The sequence below is a fragment of the Acipenser ruthenus genome, chromosome 17 (assembly GCF_902713425.1).
Source record: "Acipenser ruthenus chromosome 17, fAciRut3.2 maternal haplotype, whole genome shotgun sequence".
In the NCBI taxonomy this organism is placed as follows: Eukaryota; Metazoa; Chordata; class Actinopteri; order Acipenseriformes; family Acipenseridae; genus Acipenser; species Acipenser ruthenus.
Window position 1 is genome coordinate 20054942 of NC_081205.1, and position 18003 is coordinate 20072944.

General features: G+C 35.9%; 1 protein-coding gene across 6 annotated transcripts in view; it reads left to right on the plus strand.

Annotated features, from left to right (window-relative positions):
• Positions 1–1291: 1291 nt before the first annotated feature.
• farp2 (FERM, RhoGEF and pleckstrin domain protein 2) overlaps positions 1292–18003 on the plus strand; it is a 60620-nt gene continuing 43908 nt past the window's right edge. For 3 of the 6 annotated variants that reach the window (XM_058990070.1, XM_034038672.3, XM_058990074.1), the window contains exons 1-3: positions 1293–1408; positions 2666–2882; positions 16057–16161. In XM_058990070.1, coding sequence (XP_058846053.1) covers positions 2691–2882; positions 16057–16161 — 297 coding nt within the window. In that variant the 5' untranslated portion in view covers positions 1293–1408; positions 2666–2690. Of the gene's footprint in view, positions 1519–2665; positions 2883–16056; positions 16162–18003 lie in introns of all 6 variants that reach the window. The other 3 variants (XM_058990072.1, XM_058990075.1, XM_058990071.1) reach the window with 2 other exon arrangements.

Here is an 18003-nt window from a genome sequence, read left to right on the forward strand (position 1 = left end):
CGCGGAACTATCAACATGTTTCCTGCATCTTTACTTAGATCCTTACTCAGAACTGTATGCTCCACAGTAATAAGATCTGCTATTTAAACAGGTTATGTGTTGTGTGATAATAGCAATGCAATGAGTATATATATATATATATATATATATATATATATATATATATATATATATATATATATATATATATAAAGTATGATTTAATACTGTTGTCATGTGTTACAACAAATAAAACACACCAACACTGTGCATATAAGGCTGAAATTCTATCTCAAGGTTTAGTCACCAGTAACGCTTAAAGTGGTATCTAACAAAATACTCTGAATTGTATTTTCCGTCATTCAATTCTATTGACTATATGTAGTATTTGTATTTTTTTTTTTTAATGACGCTGCCCTAGGTAAAACAACATTTCCTTGCCTTCCCTTCCAGGACATATGTTACACTTCAACTTCCTGGGTCATTTTACCTCAGCAGTGTTTTCAGGGTCAAGCATCTTACTGGCTGCAAAGCATGTCAATCATTAGAGGAAGCAACTGGTTGACTAATGACGGGAAAGAGAAGAGGTGGGGACAGTTTTACCTCCAGGTGAAAATGACCATGAAACAGCAAGACTATCAGAAAACAAGTCCTGCAGAGACTGTTTTAACCTGGTGTAGTACCAAATATATAGAACAATATACATTTTAATAATGTGTCAGAAACGGCCAAAAGACCTCTATGTTAATGTTTTGATTTGCTGTGAACTTTGATGTCAGTTGCAGGTTTTTCATTTTGGGCAAGACATATTTTCTCAGTAGATAGTACAAAGTTAGCTGGTGCAATGCTATGCTACATGGGTGTGTTAAATGCATCGAGCAGGCCTTTCAGGCCTTTCAGCCCCAATGGTCGTCAGCTTCCTAGTAGCTGCATGAACTTCGTCTAAGCGGCCCTAAATGAACCCAATGATTCAGCATCAACTGCATGTCATGGTAACCCATTCCATACGAACACCACTCTCTGTGTAATAGGGTTGTAAATGTACACGTAATCAGATCAGATATCATCATAAAAAAGTAAATTTGCATGATCACATGTAAAAACGTGAATACGGTGCAACTTTAAAGTCAGCCTGCACCAATCCAAAGAAACGCATTTGTCCGCTGTCATCATAAATCTAACAAATCAAAATTTCAGAGACGCTCAGCATCTAACCAATCAGAGATAATTATTTTGGCACACAGTTACAACCAACGAAAATCGTGTACAGGTAAAGCGTAGGCCAAACTGGGTTTTTTTATTTGACCAATAGGAAATGGGGAGGGTGTTAGTTCCGGCCAATGAGAGTGTGATGTGGCTCGGTGTGGTTTCGCGATGGCCGTCTGAGTATCTCGCGGAGGAGTTCCAGGCAAAAGCAACAGAAATTCAGGTAGAAATAAGTCAAATTTATTTTAAAATTGTACATAATCCATTCCTCAAGAGAGGAATATAGGCTTCGTTCTTGGTGCTTACTACATTGTCTGAAGGTTTGAAGGAGAGGTTTGTAAAAAATCCCCAACTTTGTAAAAAAAAATAAACTTTTTTTTTTTTTTTTTTATCATTTCAGGAAGTTTTTATTTGTATTTGTCTTCGGAGGGGTACTTTTTATGTTACTTAAATGAAATGTTTTTGTTGCTGAATTGTACGGTATGTTTTTGTTTAAAGCAGTGTGGATTAGATTAGACACTGCGGTATGCTACCGCCCGGTAAGCGTACGTTACGGTGGAAGAAAAAGTTATGAAAACAAGTTTTTTTAAAAAAAATGTTTAATCGTTTTAGTTATTGTTTTTGTAAAGTATATTTTGTGTTTATCGAAGTTTGAGGTCGACAATAGGAAAACGTTAATGACGGGAATAATTTATAAAAAATATATTTATTTAGGTAAGTCTTGGTGGGTTTTTGTTTGTTTGTTTGTTTGTTTTGTTTTCTGAACTAGTCTGTTATCGTGGTGTCAGAAGAAAGCACCTCGCCAGATAGATTGAAGACGCATGCAATTCAAGTTCTTAATCGTTTACCACTTCTGTACTTTGTACTAAATCAGGAGGTATAATTATGTTGCTCCAAATTAGTCAGATATGCTTTGCTTTTAACTTGTAGGTCATAAGACTTTAGCTTATTTTTAAACTACAAAAAAAACAAACATTGAAAATAAAATTTGGGGGGGGGGGGTTGGGGGGGTTAACCAAGGCGACATAGAGACTATGCAGGCCAAGTTAAATTCAGTTACAAAGAATCAAGTAAAATGTCTAACAATTTTAATTTCTACCAAATGTGATCTAGAAAAAAAAAAAAACTTTTCTAACACTAGAATTAGATTTGTTGATTGTGTTATAGAGAATGTAGATGTGTAGTGAATTAACAGCATGCAGAATTCCCCAGGTTCAGACGCGAAACCCTGGGCTTGCCTGTGCTTTTTAAATTGTGCCAAGTTACAGGTTTCTTATTTTGAGAACAGGCTTGAGTACTAAGTTTGTCTAGAACTTGAGGCATGTGAAAAAAAGCTTCCGTTGATAGTGCTTGTCATATTCTGACTCTGGATAAATAGAAAATTAATTTAATGTGCAAACAGGTATTTATGTTTCCATTATCAAGTTAGTATTGGATAGCTATGTAGGCACTGACGATCATGTCTCTTCTTGCTTGGCAGGGTTTCTGTTACCCTTGGGTGAGTGATGGGTGAGATTGAGGGCTCGTACCGCCCCCTGCAGACCCCAGGAACACGACTTGGGGTCAGTGCCAATGTGGCAGTCAGTACCCTAGAGCCTGGCCAAAGTCTGTATACTGCTTTGCCCAGCTCTGCCAGGAATGGGCTACAGATCAGAGTGGAGGCGCTGGATGAAACTCAGGAGGTCTATGAGATGGAGGTGAGTGCTTGTTGCTTTTGTTTGCAAGGTGTGCAACATTCATTCAGATGAGTCTGAGACTAGGAGTAATATTTATAGAAAGAATAACTTGCTAACAGGGGGAAAAAGTGCTTGGTAAAAATAGTCTTATCTCTGCTGTTGTAACTGTCTTCTTGTAGTATCCCTGTTTCTTAAGTGCCCTGACACCAAGGCATTTAAAACAAAAATGGCTTAGTTCCTGTTGCTTATTCTTATGGAGTTGGTTCTCAAATTAAACTTGAAACATGCAAATAATCCAGGTCATTTAAATGTGATCTTCCCCATATTCTGAACTGATGCACACACTTAGAGTATCAAGACCCTATTACACTAACTTTTGTTGGCATCCACAAGCCTGAAGCTTAAACGTGTTGACTTGCACTGATCACAGACGAAACAGTCATATAGTTCAAAAGCTAGCAATGTTCTGGAAACAAAATAATTCAAACCAATAATCTGTTCAGTTTGTCATGTGAATACAAGTTAAGGGTGGCTCCTGATTTTGTGTAGGCCTACTACAGTGCTTGCAGTTTTGAATGAAGAACTAGAGTAGAGGAGAAATAATACTGGGACAAAGTCCTGTTTTCAGCCCCTACTTGACTTTATTTTGACTAAGTGATGTCATTTGTATCAGTTGTTTGGGGACATGGGCATGGATTTCATTTTTTTCCGTTCATAATATTGAAATTGTTGATTTAAAACTATTCTGATATTCAGTCATTACCTTGCAGCAACATTATCATAGCATCTTTACTATGCCTTTCAAAAGATGGCCATGACCTACTTCTGTTTCACAGATTTTCTTGATAATGATTAGGAACCATGTTTGTACTGTACCTTACTGTGTTTGTATAAACATTTATCTTATCAGCTCTACTAAACAGAGGTTTGCCTATCTGATAATTTTCATAACCTATTTTTGTTTCATACTGAATCATAAGTTATATTGTGAGAATGACTTGACAGGGAATTGGGCTTGTATTCTGAGACCTGAATAAGGTTTTCTATCTATTATGTCACTTAGTTTACCTGTGTGTGTGTGAAATAGAATATTACACTTTAAATGTGTTTCTTTACAGCAAAATTATGTTGTGATTGGTGCCCTTGCCTAAGTTTGTCCACCTTAATGAAGTCTACTACTATTGTACAGAAGACCTTTTTGCTCGGTGTTGAAGTTTGTGTATGTTTGCACAGGGTTAGAAACTAACAATGGACTAGTACCTTTTGAAACTTGCTAGTCCTGATGTGAAGTGCTTAAGTTGGAATGAAGAGCTACAGTTGGGGTCCCTAAAAATATGCTTAGATTTTATTTTGCTAATTTAATTTTTAGCTAGGTGGCTATTTTTTTTTAATTGGCAGTGAGAGAAAACCGCTTCAGCAAGTACAGTAGAATCTGCCAGAATTGACGGACGCTGTATCTACTTAGATACTAATGAGAGTATAACAAATACAAAAGAAAAACGAGGGAAATGCAGGTCTTTTCAAGAAAGCCGCGAGACTTTGTATAAATGAATTATGTTTTTAAATGCTGAAATAAGTTCTGTTTGTGAAGCATCCACACTGTAATTTGACAGAACAGGTGATTTACAGTGCCTTGCGAAAGTATTCGGCCCCCTTGAACTTTGCGACCTTTTGCCACATTTCAGGCTTCAAACATAAAGATATGAAACTGTAATTTTTTGTGAAGAATCAACAACAAGTGGGACACAATCATGAAGTGGAACGAAATTTATTGGGTATTTCAAACTTTTTTAACAAATAAAAAACTGAAAAATTGGGCGTGCAAAATTATTCAGCCCCTTTACTTTCAGTGCAGCAAACTCTCTCCAGAAGTGAGGATCTCTGAATGATCCAATGTTGACCTAAATGACTAATGATGATAAATAGAATCCACCTGTGTGTAATCAAGTCTCCGTATAAATGCACCTGCACTGTGATAGTCTCAGAGGTCCGTTTAAAGCGCAGAGAGCATCATGAAGAACAAGGAACACACCAGGCAGGTCCGAGATACTGTTGTGGAGAAGTTTAAAGCCGGATTTGGATACAAAAAGATTTCCCAAGCTTTAAACATCCCAAGGAGCACTGTGCAAGCGATAATATTGAAATGGAAGGAGTATCAGACCACTGCAAATCTACCAAGACCTGGCCGTCCCTCTAAACTTTCAGCTCATACAAGGAGAAGACTGATCAGAGATGCAGCCAAGAGGCCCATGATCACTCTGGATGAACTGCAGAGATCTACAGCTGAGGTGGGAGACTCTGTCCATAGGACAACAATCAGTCGTATACTGCACAAATCTGGCCTTTATGGAAGAGTGGCAAGAAGAAAGCCATTTCTTAAAGATATCCATAAAAAGTGTCGTTTACAGTTTGCCACAAGCCACCTGGGAGACACACCAAACATGTGGAAGAAGGTGCTCTGGTCAGATGAAACCAAAATCGAACTTTTTGGCAACAATGCAAAACGTTATGTTTGGCGTAAAAGCAACACAGCTCATCACCCTGAACACACCATCCCCACTGTCAAACATGGTGGTGGCAGCATCATGGTTTGGGCCTGCTTTTCTTCAGCAGGGACAGGGAAGATGGTTAAAATTGATGGGAAGATGGATGGAGCCAAATACAGGACCATTCTGGAAGAAAACCTGATGGAGTCTGCAAAAGACCTGAGACTGGGACGGAGATTTGTCTTCCAACAAGACAATGATCCAAAACATAAAGCAAAATCTACAATGGAATGGTTCACAAATAAACATATCCAGGTGTTAGAATGGCCAAGTCAAAGTCCAGACCTGAATCCAATCGAGAATCTGTGGAAAGAACTGAAAACTGCTGTTCACAAATGCTCTCCATCCAACCTCACTGAGCTCGAGCTGTTTTGCAAGGAGGAATGGGCAAAAATTTCAGTCTCTCGATGTGCAAAACTGATAGAGACATACCCCAAGCGACTTACAGCTGTAATCGCAGCAAAAGGTGGCGCTACAAAGTATTAACTTAAGGGGGCTGAATAATTTTGCACGCCCAATTTTTCAGTTTTTTATTTGTTAAAAAAGTTTGAAATATCCAATAAATTTCGTTCCACTTCATGATTGTGTCCCACTTGTTGTTGACAGTTTCATATCTTTATGTTTGAAGCCTGAAATGTGGCAAAAGGTCGCAAAGTTCAAGGGGGCCCGAACACTTTCGCAAGGCACTGTATTTGCACTTTGGGATGTTAATAGGTATCTGTGTACCTATTCAGTGATTAATGCCTGGTTTTCAAACAAATTGATTATTGTTCACCAATACTGTATTGGTATAAGAGAAGTGTGTGTTTTTAAAGTAATTTCAGCTTCCAATCACTTAAAATACGCAGATTATAATGTGAACACCAAGCTACAGACAGCGAGTCCCGAGCTTTTAAACGTGTTACTGTTTATAGAACTCAACTTTATTATGAATAATGTGTTATGTTTTAAGCAACATACTACGATAATGGTCATTATGGTAATTGTTTGTTTATTAGTTTTTAAAATGTTTAGTAAAACGTGACCTATTGTTTGACCTCGTTAATACACCCGGCCCCCTTTGCTAATGACATCTTCAGTCAGGGTCGTAACCCAGTATAAATCTCTCCACCTTTTTGTAAAATGACTTTACACTTACTTCAAAAGATGCAACGTGTTTCAGTAAATTCAAACGATAAACTTTGCATCCCGCGCAGAGGGAGAACACAAATGTAAACTGCCATTAAGTGGGGTTGGCATTGCAGGGGAGATGAAGGGAGGTTTCAGTTCAGAGTGACTGTTTTCTAAGCATTATTTTTGAATGCTTATTCACCATTGCTACACCCCATTGGAAAATTGACTGTCCTGCATTTTTTTTAACGCAAGACAACGTGAGAGTATATGTGTACATTTGTTTTAAGTACTCGCCCAGAGGACTACTGAGACACAGACATCAACTAGTCCTCATCAGATTTAATTCACCTCATGCGAGTGTGTGTTTCTAGCCCTGGTTTGCGGCTTTTTTTGTATTTCTTGTACAAAGGCAGTTTGGTAATCCATTCCAGAGTCCTTAATATGTACTATAACCTGAAATTGATTTGCAGCCAGGGGATAGTGGGTTAATGTAATCCAGATGTCATGTGTTGTAACAATTTTAATTAAGGCAGTTCCTCAATATTTGTAAAAACTATACTTTATTTGTGCAGTGCTGGACACTCAAACTAAAGTACAGCTGGTGTTTTTTAGGGGAAAATTACAAAACTATAAAAAAAAAAAAGTAATTGATATGAACTATAAATGTTTATTTTGAATAGGTTTTCAACAATCCGAGAATACAAATGTATATAACATACAGTATATTGAACAATAAAACAATGATAAAAACAATACTTCTGGTGAACATGGGTATTTTTAAACTAACCTTACATTTAAAATACTATTTTATATAAACTTTTTTCAAATTTGTAATGGTTCAGTATGTCCAGTGATTTGGGACTTGCTTGTTTAAATCGGCTGTTCAGACAAGATTTGGTGGTTGCACTCCATAAATCGGTGCTGCAAATTTTGTTCTTTATGATCATTGCCATGCAGGGCTGGCAAGAAATGCATGTTGAAACCACTTTTTCTCCTGTCTGTTCCTGCCCTGTCATTGGCTTTGTGGTGAAAAATACAGCTGACTGCACCCTGAATACTTGAATTGAATTGCCTGCAGCCCTTGGCTTCTAATTTATCCCTCATCGTCTAAACAAACTCCACCATAGTAAAATCTATCTGGTTTCCTCTGAATCTGTGTAGTCTGTCTTCTGTGCACCACTATGTTACGTAACATGAAAGGTTTAAACCACCTCAATGTCTTGACAATTTAAGTTTTTTATTTTTATTTAATTGTCCGGACTGCAGTCCCTGTAGATGGCATATATGTATAGCAGTATTTTGCACAATGTGAACTGCAAGGTCATTTTTTGCAACTTTATTTTTGTAAGGTTCCTCATGACAACAGTCTAGTAGATGTAGATGATGCAGGGTTTGTTACAGACTGTGGAAAGCTTCCATGTTCACCCATATTTTCTTATTTCGTGAATGGCAAATAGGGAACCCACCTTCTAGAGTTTTGCTGCTTTGATTCCTTGTAGAACCATGAAAAATATTTTCCTATTTAAAGGAGGGGGGAAAAATTAATGTTTCTGCCATTTTCTCAAGTACAGTGTACTGTTAGCACAACAGTACCCTTCAAGTGGATCTATCTGATGATATGTATTGCTGGTATACCAAATACCGTTTTCCCCTAGATTGAAGATGGATGTTTTCTCTTTAGAGAAGTGTTTCTAAACAATACAAATAGTATTAAAGAGAAGTTTAAAGATACTACTTAGTACCGTGGCCTGTTGCACAAACATTTGATTGTGCTTAGTTTGTAGGCTGTATGTTCATATTATATTTTTTCACCTATATTAAGTTTGTACAATAAGTGTACAAAAGTAGTATTGTAAATAGACACCCAGGTGATTTTTCCATGCCAAATGAACAAACTTCTTGCAGTTTTGCTTCATATCTTGAATCCCCTCTTTCCTCATAGCTATTTATATTGGTAAGGATTTGCTAATGCAAGACATTTCCTTCATAACCTAAAAAATCTATAATATAATTTCTAAAACACAAACTGGCTTTCACGCATAAAGCATACATAATACAACACAGGCTTTAATGTTCACATCAAACATTGAAAAATGTTCTTGGTTCCACATTGTGTTAAATAAAATTAAATTGCTGTGGTGCAAATAGAAGTCAAATTGTCAGGGGCCCCTATTCAAGATAAAGATTACCATGGTTTTCCCCAGTAGGCTTCAGCATTTTAATTAAGCACAGAATTGCATCCTTAGAAGAAACACCCCAAAAGAAGAATAATCTGTTCTAATGCCGTAGAATATCATTGAGCCAGAAAAAGAATGGTTTGATGAGCAGTAGATCTATAGCCCTATAGGAAGTAATAAGGAAATTGCTACAGCAGCCAGGATTTCCTGCTGTTTACAATGAGTCGTTGTGGCCCGGCGAGAATGTGAATAATTGTTTTTGGTTTAACATTTTAATATGCAAGTAAATTTTAATGTATGACATAGGGGTGCTAGATTATGTTTAAACTGTTAAATATATAGTTTAAACGTTAAAATAAAAATAAAAAATTGAGATGGTGTTATTACTTTTTAAAATAAATAGCTTTCTATAAATTACCGCATATGTCTTTAAATAGGTCTTCTGATTTTCTACTCTCCTTAAATGCAATTGATACCTGTTAAGCCATTTGTGTATCACAACTGAGACGTGTTATTAGTAAAAGATTTGATTTAATTTACGTTTTATTTTTGTGAAACAACGAAATGGGCTTTTAAATCGTAAGTCTTACTTTTTCATTTACAAGCAGAAGCGACTCATCTTTATTAATGTAAAGACAGTTACTCAGAACGATTAATAGTGTGTTCAGGTATTTCATTTATAGCTTTAATAGATTAGTTGCTTACTAATTACATGTTGCAATCTTGTTTGTATGTTCTACTTGTACATGAAAAATTAAGGCTTCTCCTATTTAAAAGCCCATAAGTTTTGACAGAAAAAATAACTAAATTAAGTCAAATACATAACTAAATTAAGCCCTATAAATGTGTAAAAACAGTGAAGCAATATGGAAAAAATAATAGCATCAGGGTACGATAATGGCCTCTTGGTTAGAGGGCGAGCATTAATTGCATTATTACAGAAACGTTATGCAATCTAATTATTCAAACAGTGCTAAAATCCAAATCGCTAATCTATCCTACTTGCTGTATGAGTCAATAACTAGTTATGTTCATGCTAAACTAAGTCTAAAATACAGGATCAACATTCCATTAAAAAAAAATGTAGTCAATAGTTTGTACTTGTCTGACTGGCAGCAGTAGGAAAAAAGACCAAAAAATACAGAAAATGGAATCAATCTTCTCCCAGAATAGCAATTGCAAACTAAACTGGCATCTCCCTCGGTATGGGGTGCAAACTTTAAAATAAAAAAAAATAGTGATCAACATGGCATTCTATAGTCTGGCTGAACAAAGACATTAACTTGTTGAATCCGGTGTCCTCCACAATTAAAGTTGGTTGCATGTCAGTTGCGATCGTCTCAATAATCAACGGTGTTATGTTTTCAGCCCAAGTTTTCTAATTTCCTAGCACTAGCATACGCTTGCATTGTTTGTCTGGGCCCCGCCACTTCCGTGCTAGATCCAAACATCTTATGTACAGGATACTTTATTTTTATTTGCTTTAACATTGTTCCCGTACTGCCGCTGAAACCAAGCTTTGCAGAGCACAGTCTAAATTTTTACTTTTTTGATCTCCCTTTTAATCGCAATATGCCCATACAGGGCTTTGCTTATTTCAAGCTCCTGAAGAGGACAGTGCTAGTCACATGACCAAAAGCATGGTGGACAGTGGGAGATGAACATCCAGTGACAATATGCCACGTGACAAAGCTAGGAATTAGACCACAAAAGAAAACTCTGAGTAGCCATTAGTTACACCCTCTTGTTCTTTATTTGACCTGCACAAGTTTAAATGATTAAGCAAAATTAAAAACTTTTGAGACTTTACTCATGTTTAAATGTTTAAACTTTTATATGAGTAACACCCCTTGTATGACACACTTGTACACAGTTTTGTATTGAGCAAACATACTGTAGTGTGTTTTTCCCATTCACAGCAAATGTGAACTATTGGGAACAGTGCTTCTTTTTTCTGGTTTGTTTTACACATCCTTGTCTTGTGGGGGAAGCGTATTTGTCTTTGTAAATATGCTGCTACACATCACAATGGAGAGTGTTGAATTAAGTTATGGCCTTTGAGCACTTGTTTATTAAAGTTTAAACGTTTACAGTCTTGGTCTGAAGGTGGTAAAAATGCCAATTTTGGTGACCTAATTTTTGTCTTGTGGGGTGACCTTCTGTGGATGAATAACATGGTTAGCATTTAAAAATGTGTTTCATAAGCTTTCAAAAATGTTTAATGGATGCAAGTCATTGTCCATTTTAGCTGGAATGACCCATAAGGTCACTTTTTTTATAGAGCCAATGCTTTTGGCATGTAACCTTGACTTTGAGCATGTAACAAATTTGTGAGAAGGGGTGTGTTCTTTTTGTTAAACTTTATTGGAAGCATGTCCCTCCCTAAGTTTGAAAAAGCCCTGACTCCTGCTCTCCTTGGCAGGGAGACAGGATTGAAAACACAGGATCTTTTTATCAAGGATTTACAACAGTGCTATGGCCAATCCCTGTTTTTTACTGTTCTGAAATTAAAAGGGAATGTGGGAGTGGGGGCTTCTGAACCCCTGGAGATGGTTGGAGAAGCTTGAGTGAGGGAGGGGGGGAAATAAGGATGTATTTTGGGTTAGTAAACAAACGGCGTAGTTGGTTGACAAGGGACAGAAAACCCAGGTTCTTGTTTTAAGAGCTGGTGTATTGGGGTCAGGCAGTGTCACCTGGTTGTTAAATTGTATTTTTACTTTTGTCACTCTTCAGCCCAATGGCTGTAGTTTTAGAATCGCCAGCAATGTGGCCTATTGGTAAGGGACATTTTGGTAAGCAAATACAGAGCTATTTTGCATGTATTGAGGTTGCTGTACAGTATACAAATATAGAAGTTATTTTTGACTGTAATTTTACTGCTCTGTACTATCCTAAATATCTTGCATTCAAGGTGTCACTGAATGCAAATGTGAATTTTTTCAAACAGCCATGTTTTAACTTTCAAATTGCAGTTCTTTTGACGAACACAATCTCTCCAGAAATGTTGTGGTGTCTGCTCAAGCTTGTGCCCTGGTTCCGATTGGGTTTGACAATTCTATAGCTTATGAATCCTAAACTCATTCACTCTGGTTTGTGTGGACTGGCTCAGTTATAAATAGTTTGCCTAGCTCTTTTTTAGGTTGACCACTGAAGAATGATCGTTCTTGGTATATGGTTTTTATTCACCACAGGAGGATCCTCCTAAGGCAATTTAAAAAAAAATAAAAATAAAAAAATAAACCACAACGTATTGAGTAGTCTCCACGTATAGGAATGCCTCCTAAGAGAACACTTCGCCTAAGAGAATACGCTTGTGGTGAAACTGATTTATCCCGTTTGTAAATGCTCTGCCTAAAGGAACAGGAACTTTGCTTACAAGAACACCTTGGCACCAATAGCGATTTGTTCACAACTGATACAGTACTATTTTGGAACCTGATAAAGTCATCAAACTTAAATTTAAAATGGTGTATTCAGTCTTTTGAAAAGTGACTTGTCCTCTTGAGGCACACTGATTTGGTTTATTCAATCTTCCAAGAACCACTGTCATATCATTGACTCGTTTTGTATTCTGACTTCCATGAGTTTCCTGTTCTGATAAGTTGCTTCACCATTCTGATAAATGTTGTGCATGTCTTGAATATTGCTACTGTACATGTATTCCTAATTAATCTAGAGCGGCTGCTGCATTTAACATGTGTAGGGGTGCTGTGTTGATTTAGTTTGGCAGTTTAGTTTTATTAATGTTAGTTTGTCTGTTTAGTGTTTATTATAGTTTATTAACATTACTTGCTTATTGCTTTTCTCTTACTTATTCATGTAATTTCATATGTTGATGCATGTGCGTCATGGCAATAAATAGATAAATATGTATTTATTTATTTATTTATTTATTCATTGATCCATATTGTGTCTGGTGGTCAACTCCGCCTTGGAGAACACTTCACTTGCTTCCTGAGGGGTGTTCTCTGAGCCGGAGACTGGACACGAACAATCATTCAGTATTTTAAATTATTTCTTTAACGTAACTGGAAAGTATTTTCAAATAACATTTATTTATGTGAAACACTAAGCACAATGCATCTTAATGTTCATGGAAAGAAAGGGAATCAAATTCTGTGAATCCGCCATCTATTGAACCATTTGTTTTGCACAGGGCCCAAATACATATAGCAAAACCGTAAAAAAAAAAAAAATTAACACCAAGATGTATGTTATTGGATTTGTGTACTTTACATTGTACAAAAAAAATATTTCTACACTTGCCTAAAACACATTTTGAAAACCTGAAAAAACTTTGAAAAAGCACTTTGAGAATAAGTTGAGACATTGAAACTTATATTGTGTTGCTGACAGTTTCTTCTAAAGCAGTTCTCAAAATGGAGTAATCGGTTCACACTAAATGGAAATAAACTGACCTATCAAATTCAGTAGAGATGTGAATATGATAACGTATTGTAGCTTTTATTAGGCAGCATTATAATAAAATAGTTCTAATAAAGTTGACATTTTAAATATGAATAAAAATGGTTCTTGACGGACAGTGAAGGTAATGGTCTTTTGATACAAGTTCTGTTGCTAAGCCTGCATATCTTGACCTTTCCTCAGCTCTTTGCAGGAACTTTTTCTGTTGTTCCTTGAATATATATATATATATATATATATATATATATATATATATATATATATATATATATAATATATATATATATATATATATATAGCCCAGGAAGAAAACAATGCTAAGTGAGGAATTTTATGTTTCTCAATTTTACTATCTCAATGCATAACCTAACTCTGTCAGCAGGTATAGTATGCCAAAATGCAAAGTAATACTTTAACCCTTTGCGGTCCATTTATTCAGCGCCTGTCAGGTCCAATTTATTTTCACACGCACTGTTTATTTTACACACGCTGTTTAAAAATAATTTTTATTCATAGTAAAACGGGTTTAAAAGGCACTGCATATCAACAAGACACTCAGTACTGCATCTCCAGCCCTGCCCCATTCCTTGTTTGCTGTATTTCACATATCTCAGAATTTTGTTCTGGGAGCAGATCTGCCCTGCAGGCAGAATAACACATCTCCAATCTGATTGGTTTACTATGGAAAGGAGGCAGGGTTTTGTTTCAAGGACATTCCTCCAATTGATTGGTTTACATTTGGAGGCGGGGTTATTTTTGACTGTTGAAAGAAGCCACTGATTTGGAGGGAGTTCATTTAACTTACTAACTTTGATTTTAGAAAGCTTAAAAAGGTGTTCCTAAAAAAAAAAAAAAACTCGAGTTGGGTATTCTGTGCTCATTTGCTTAAACTTGCAAAGTTTTACTTGCTATTTTAACAAAACATACATGAATAATATCAGTATTAAGTAATCTTATTTGTAATCTTTATTTAACATCTGTTTCCTTTATTTAATAAAGCACTTGCTTAAGCTTCCCTCATTAATTAAGCAACATTTTCCAACATGCAGTCCCAATTGTATTAATAAGGAAGGTATTGTTTTAATGACATTTTAAATTACGCTACCTCTGAACTTCTTGTGAACACACCTATAAGTGAAAAATAATGCACAAATACTTATACTTAACAACCAATAGTAAAATATAATAAATAGAAAATGTATTTCGCTCACATCTTCCCCCAAGGCAGATTCTCTCACTGACACACACATCTTCCCCCAAGGCAGAGGACAACCATGACAATGAATCTGTAAACAAAAATATTAATTATTCCATACCTGTACATTAGACAGCCTATATAATATTGTTAAAATGAATGACCACTTCTGTGAACTTCATTCTTGCAAACACACATATATATAATTTCGGTCATGCAGTAAATAGCAAAACAGTGTGACATTGTGAAAATGTAGGATGGAATTGTGAAACCTAGCTCTCTGAATAATACTCAAAATAAGAATATTCTGTAGAAAACCCAGACACTTAATTTAAGTCATTAATAGAGTAAAACATTAAAACGATACCTTATTAATACAATTGGGACTGCATGTTGGAAAATATCGCTTAATGGAAGCTTAAATAAATGCTTTATTAAATAAAGGAAAAGCTCTGAAAACAGATTACTTAATACTGTAAAAGTATGCATGCATGTTTTGTTAAAATAGCAAGTAAAACAAGTTAAACGAGCACAGAATACCCCAAAGTGTCTGATAAGTCGGACATTTTTTTTACGGAACACCTCTTACAAAGCTTTCTAAATCAAAGTTTTTAAGATAATATAATATAATATAATATAATATAATATAATATAAATTAACAACTCCCTCCAAATCAGTGGCTTCTTTCAATGGTCAAAAGTAAAAAATAACCCTGCCTCCAAATGTAAACCAATCAATTGGAGGAATGTCATTGAAACAAAACCCTGCCTCCTTTCCATAGTAAACCAATCAGATTGGAGATGTTATTCTGCCTGCAGGGCAGATCTGCCCCCCAAACAAAATTCATCGCAAATAAATGAATGGCGTGAACCTGACCTGCCGGCACCCGACCCGATGCAGGACTCTGACCCACGGTGTAATTTTCAGCACTTGACTACCAACGAGCATGTGGAATTTCCCTAACTCCTCCCTACTCTGTAGTGTTCTGTGTACCAACACTCCTTTTCTCTGTCTCCTTTGATCTAATACAACAGGAGTATTTCTTCATGTTCCTCATCACTGTCCCTCATCTTGCTGGAAGTAAAAGTGGGTGTGTACTAAAAAGTTGATTGGCATTTGCTGTACAATATATTGGAAACCTTTTTCGTTCTGGTGTGACCGCTCCATAAACTATTTATGGTTGTCGTTCCAGGTGTGACCAGGGCTTTAGGTGCTTATGTTCGTGTACTGTTTATGGCTATCTGATTTTAAATATTGCATCATCAGTAAATATGAACCTGAATGTTGAAGGAAATACCAGGTATAAACAATTAAGGATACTGGCTATTTTTCACAGAATTTGGGGGTGGAGTGAGAAAACATACAAGCAAATTTACTGTGTCATTGAACTTCAATATTGTACCTGGAAAAAATACAATTAAATTCATCGTTACAAAAATGCATGTTATGTAAGTGGCTCTGAAATGCTTCTATTTTAGATGTAGGACTGTGCTCTCCATCTTGTTTCCATGTTCAGCTTGGTGGATATAATACACAAGAATAAACATAGTAAAAATACTAGAAACTGGTGAGCATTGTTTTTTGCAAATGTTATTGTTTTCATATTCTGTTTTAAAGGTGCTGTGGCTGGGAATGCTGGATCCAAGATTAAGCTATGTATTTTCTTCAAGTGTTTGAAGTGTAGTGTATATTTAAATAATGTCTAAGCTTAATTGGTCTTTTTTCATTTTTTTCCCAGTCCAAGTCCAATGGCCAGGAGTTGATGACAAAGGTGTTTCAACGGTTCAATCTGATTGAAAATGATTACTTTGGCCTGGAATTCCAAAACATGCAGATGAACTGGGTATGTGCTTTACATAACTTAATTACGTGGGAGAGGTGGTGTGCCTATTGGTAAAATAAATGGCAAAGATCATGGCTTAAGTTGCACTTAACAAGGTGGCTATTTTACCTCTACAAGTGAATTGGAAAACTTTTTATAAGTGCTTTTTTCTTTAGACAGAGTCCAAGCAGAACTGAATGTTCTCATCTGGGTTTTTTGGTCAAGATTATAATTTCCTGCCCAACCAGTCATTTGGTATCCCGAGTTTCTTGGTTTATGTCAAATTCAGTCAGCCAAAAATAGTGTTTTCTGTAGAGCCGCTACTTTACAGCGCAGTGTCTAAAACCAAGGAGGAAGTGGTAACATTGGTAAAATTATCCTTGGTTTTGTTTACCCTTGAAGTTTTATGCTATCTTTAGCTTTACCATGTTTGAAGTTTAACTGCCTTGAATGACTTTTAAATGTTCTTTCTAGTAGTTAATCTTTTATTTTCACTGCTCTTGGTGCACATTCTGTATTTTGAAGGTTTGTTTGAGAGGGAAAAACATCTTCACCTCTCCTTTGCGCAGGAATATAAATGTTTTTATATTTATAAATAACAAATTTGCACCCATTGTGTTTCTTTTATTTCTATACAGTGCTCTCTCACTATAAGGCTCTTGATTTTATAACGTGCCTTGGATATAACGCTCCTACAGCATGTTCCCTATACCAGTGATTAGTGTTCTGCGGTACCTCATTTAGGGAGTATCGGTATGATACCATGCACAGTATTGTGCTTTTATATATATATAAAATATATATATATATATATATATATATATATATATATATATATATATATATATATATATATATATATATATATATATATATATATATATATATATGATTGAAACCAGGATAAGACAAGGCCAGAAAGTCCCACTAAGTGTTTGAGCCGATTTAATAAGATGGAGTGGTCTACGGTGTCAAAAGCAGCACTTAAATCAAGAAGAATTAAAACTGATGGAAAGCCCAAGTCAGAGCTTGTCAGTAGGTCATTCACAACTTTGACAAGGGCTGTCTGTACTATGTGCAGCACGAAATCCAGACTGAAATTTCTCAGATACACCATTAAGAGTTAAAAAAAAACAACAACTTTATACTTGAAATGCAACAACCCTCTCTAAAACCTTGTCAAAGAATGGAGATGGGCCTGTAGTTATTAATTATTAATTGTAGTTTAGGATCCAAGTTGTGTTTCTTGCGCATTAGCTTTACTTTAGATTATTTATTTCTTATTATTTATTTCTTAGCAGACGCCCTTATCCAGGGCGACTTACAATTGTTACAAGATATCACATTTTTTCATTATTTCACATTATACAGATTTACATTATTTTACATACATTATACAGATACATTATACAGATATCACATTATTTTACACAGTTACCCATTTATACAGCTGGGTTTTTACTGGAGCAATCTAGGTAAAGTTCCTTGCTCAAGAGTACAACAGCAGTGTCCCCCACTGGGGATTGAACCCACAACCCTCCGGTCAGGAGTCCAGAGCTCTAACCACTACTCCACACTGCTAGATACCTTAAGTGCTGAGGGAACAATACCAGAAGATAACTATTTATAATTTTTAAAATGTGGGTAATAACTCCAAGAGCATTTTTTTTTTTAAATAATTTGTAGGAATGGGGTCAAGAGAACATGCTGTAGTTCTCATGTGCTGAATCAGAGCTGTCAGCTCTTGAAGGGTAATCAAAGAAAAGACCTCCATAGTAGCCTTAGAGGCACTAATAGGTAATACTGTGCAACAAGCCTCCTTAATAGAGTATGTTTGTGGAATCTGGTTTTCTAATGTGTAGT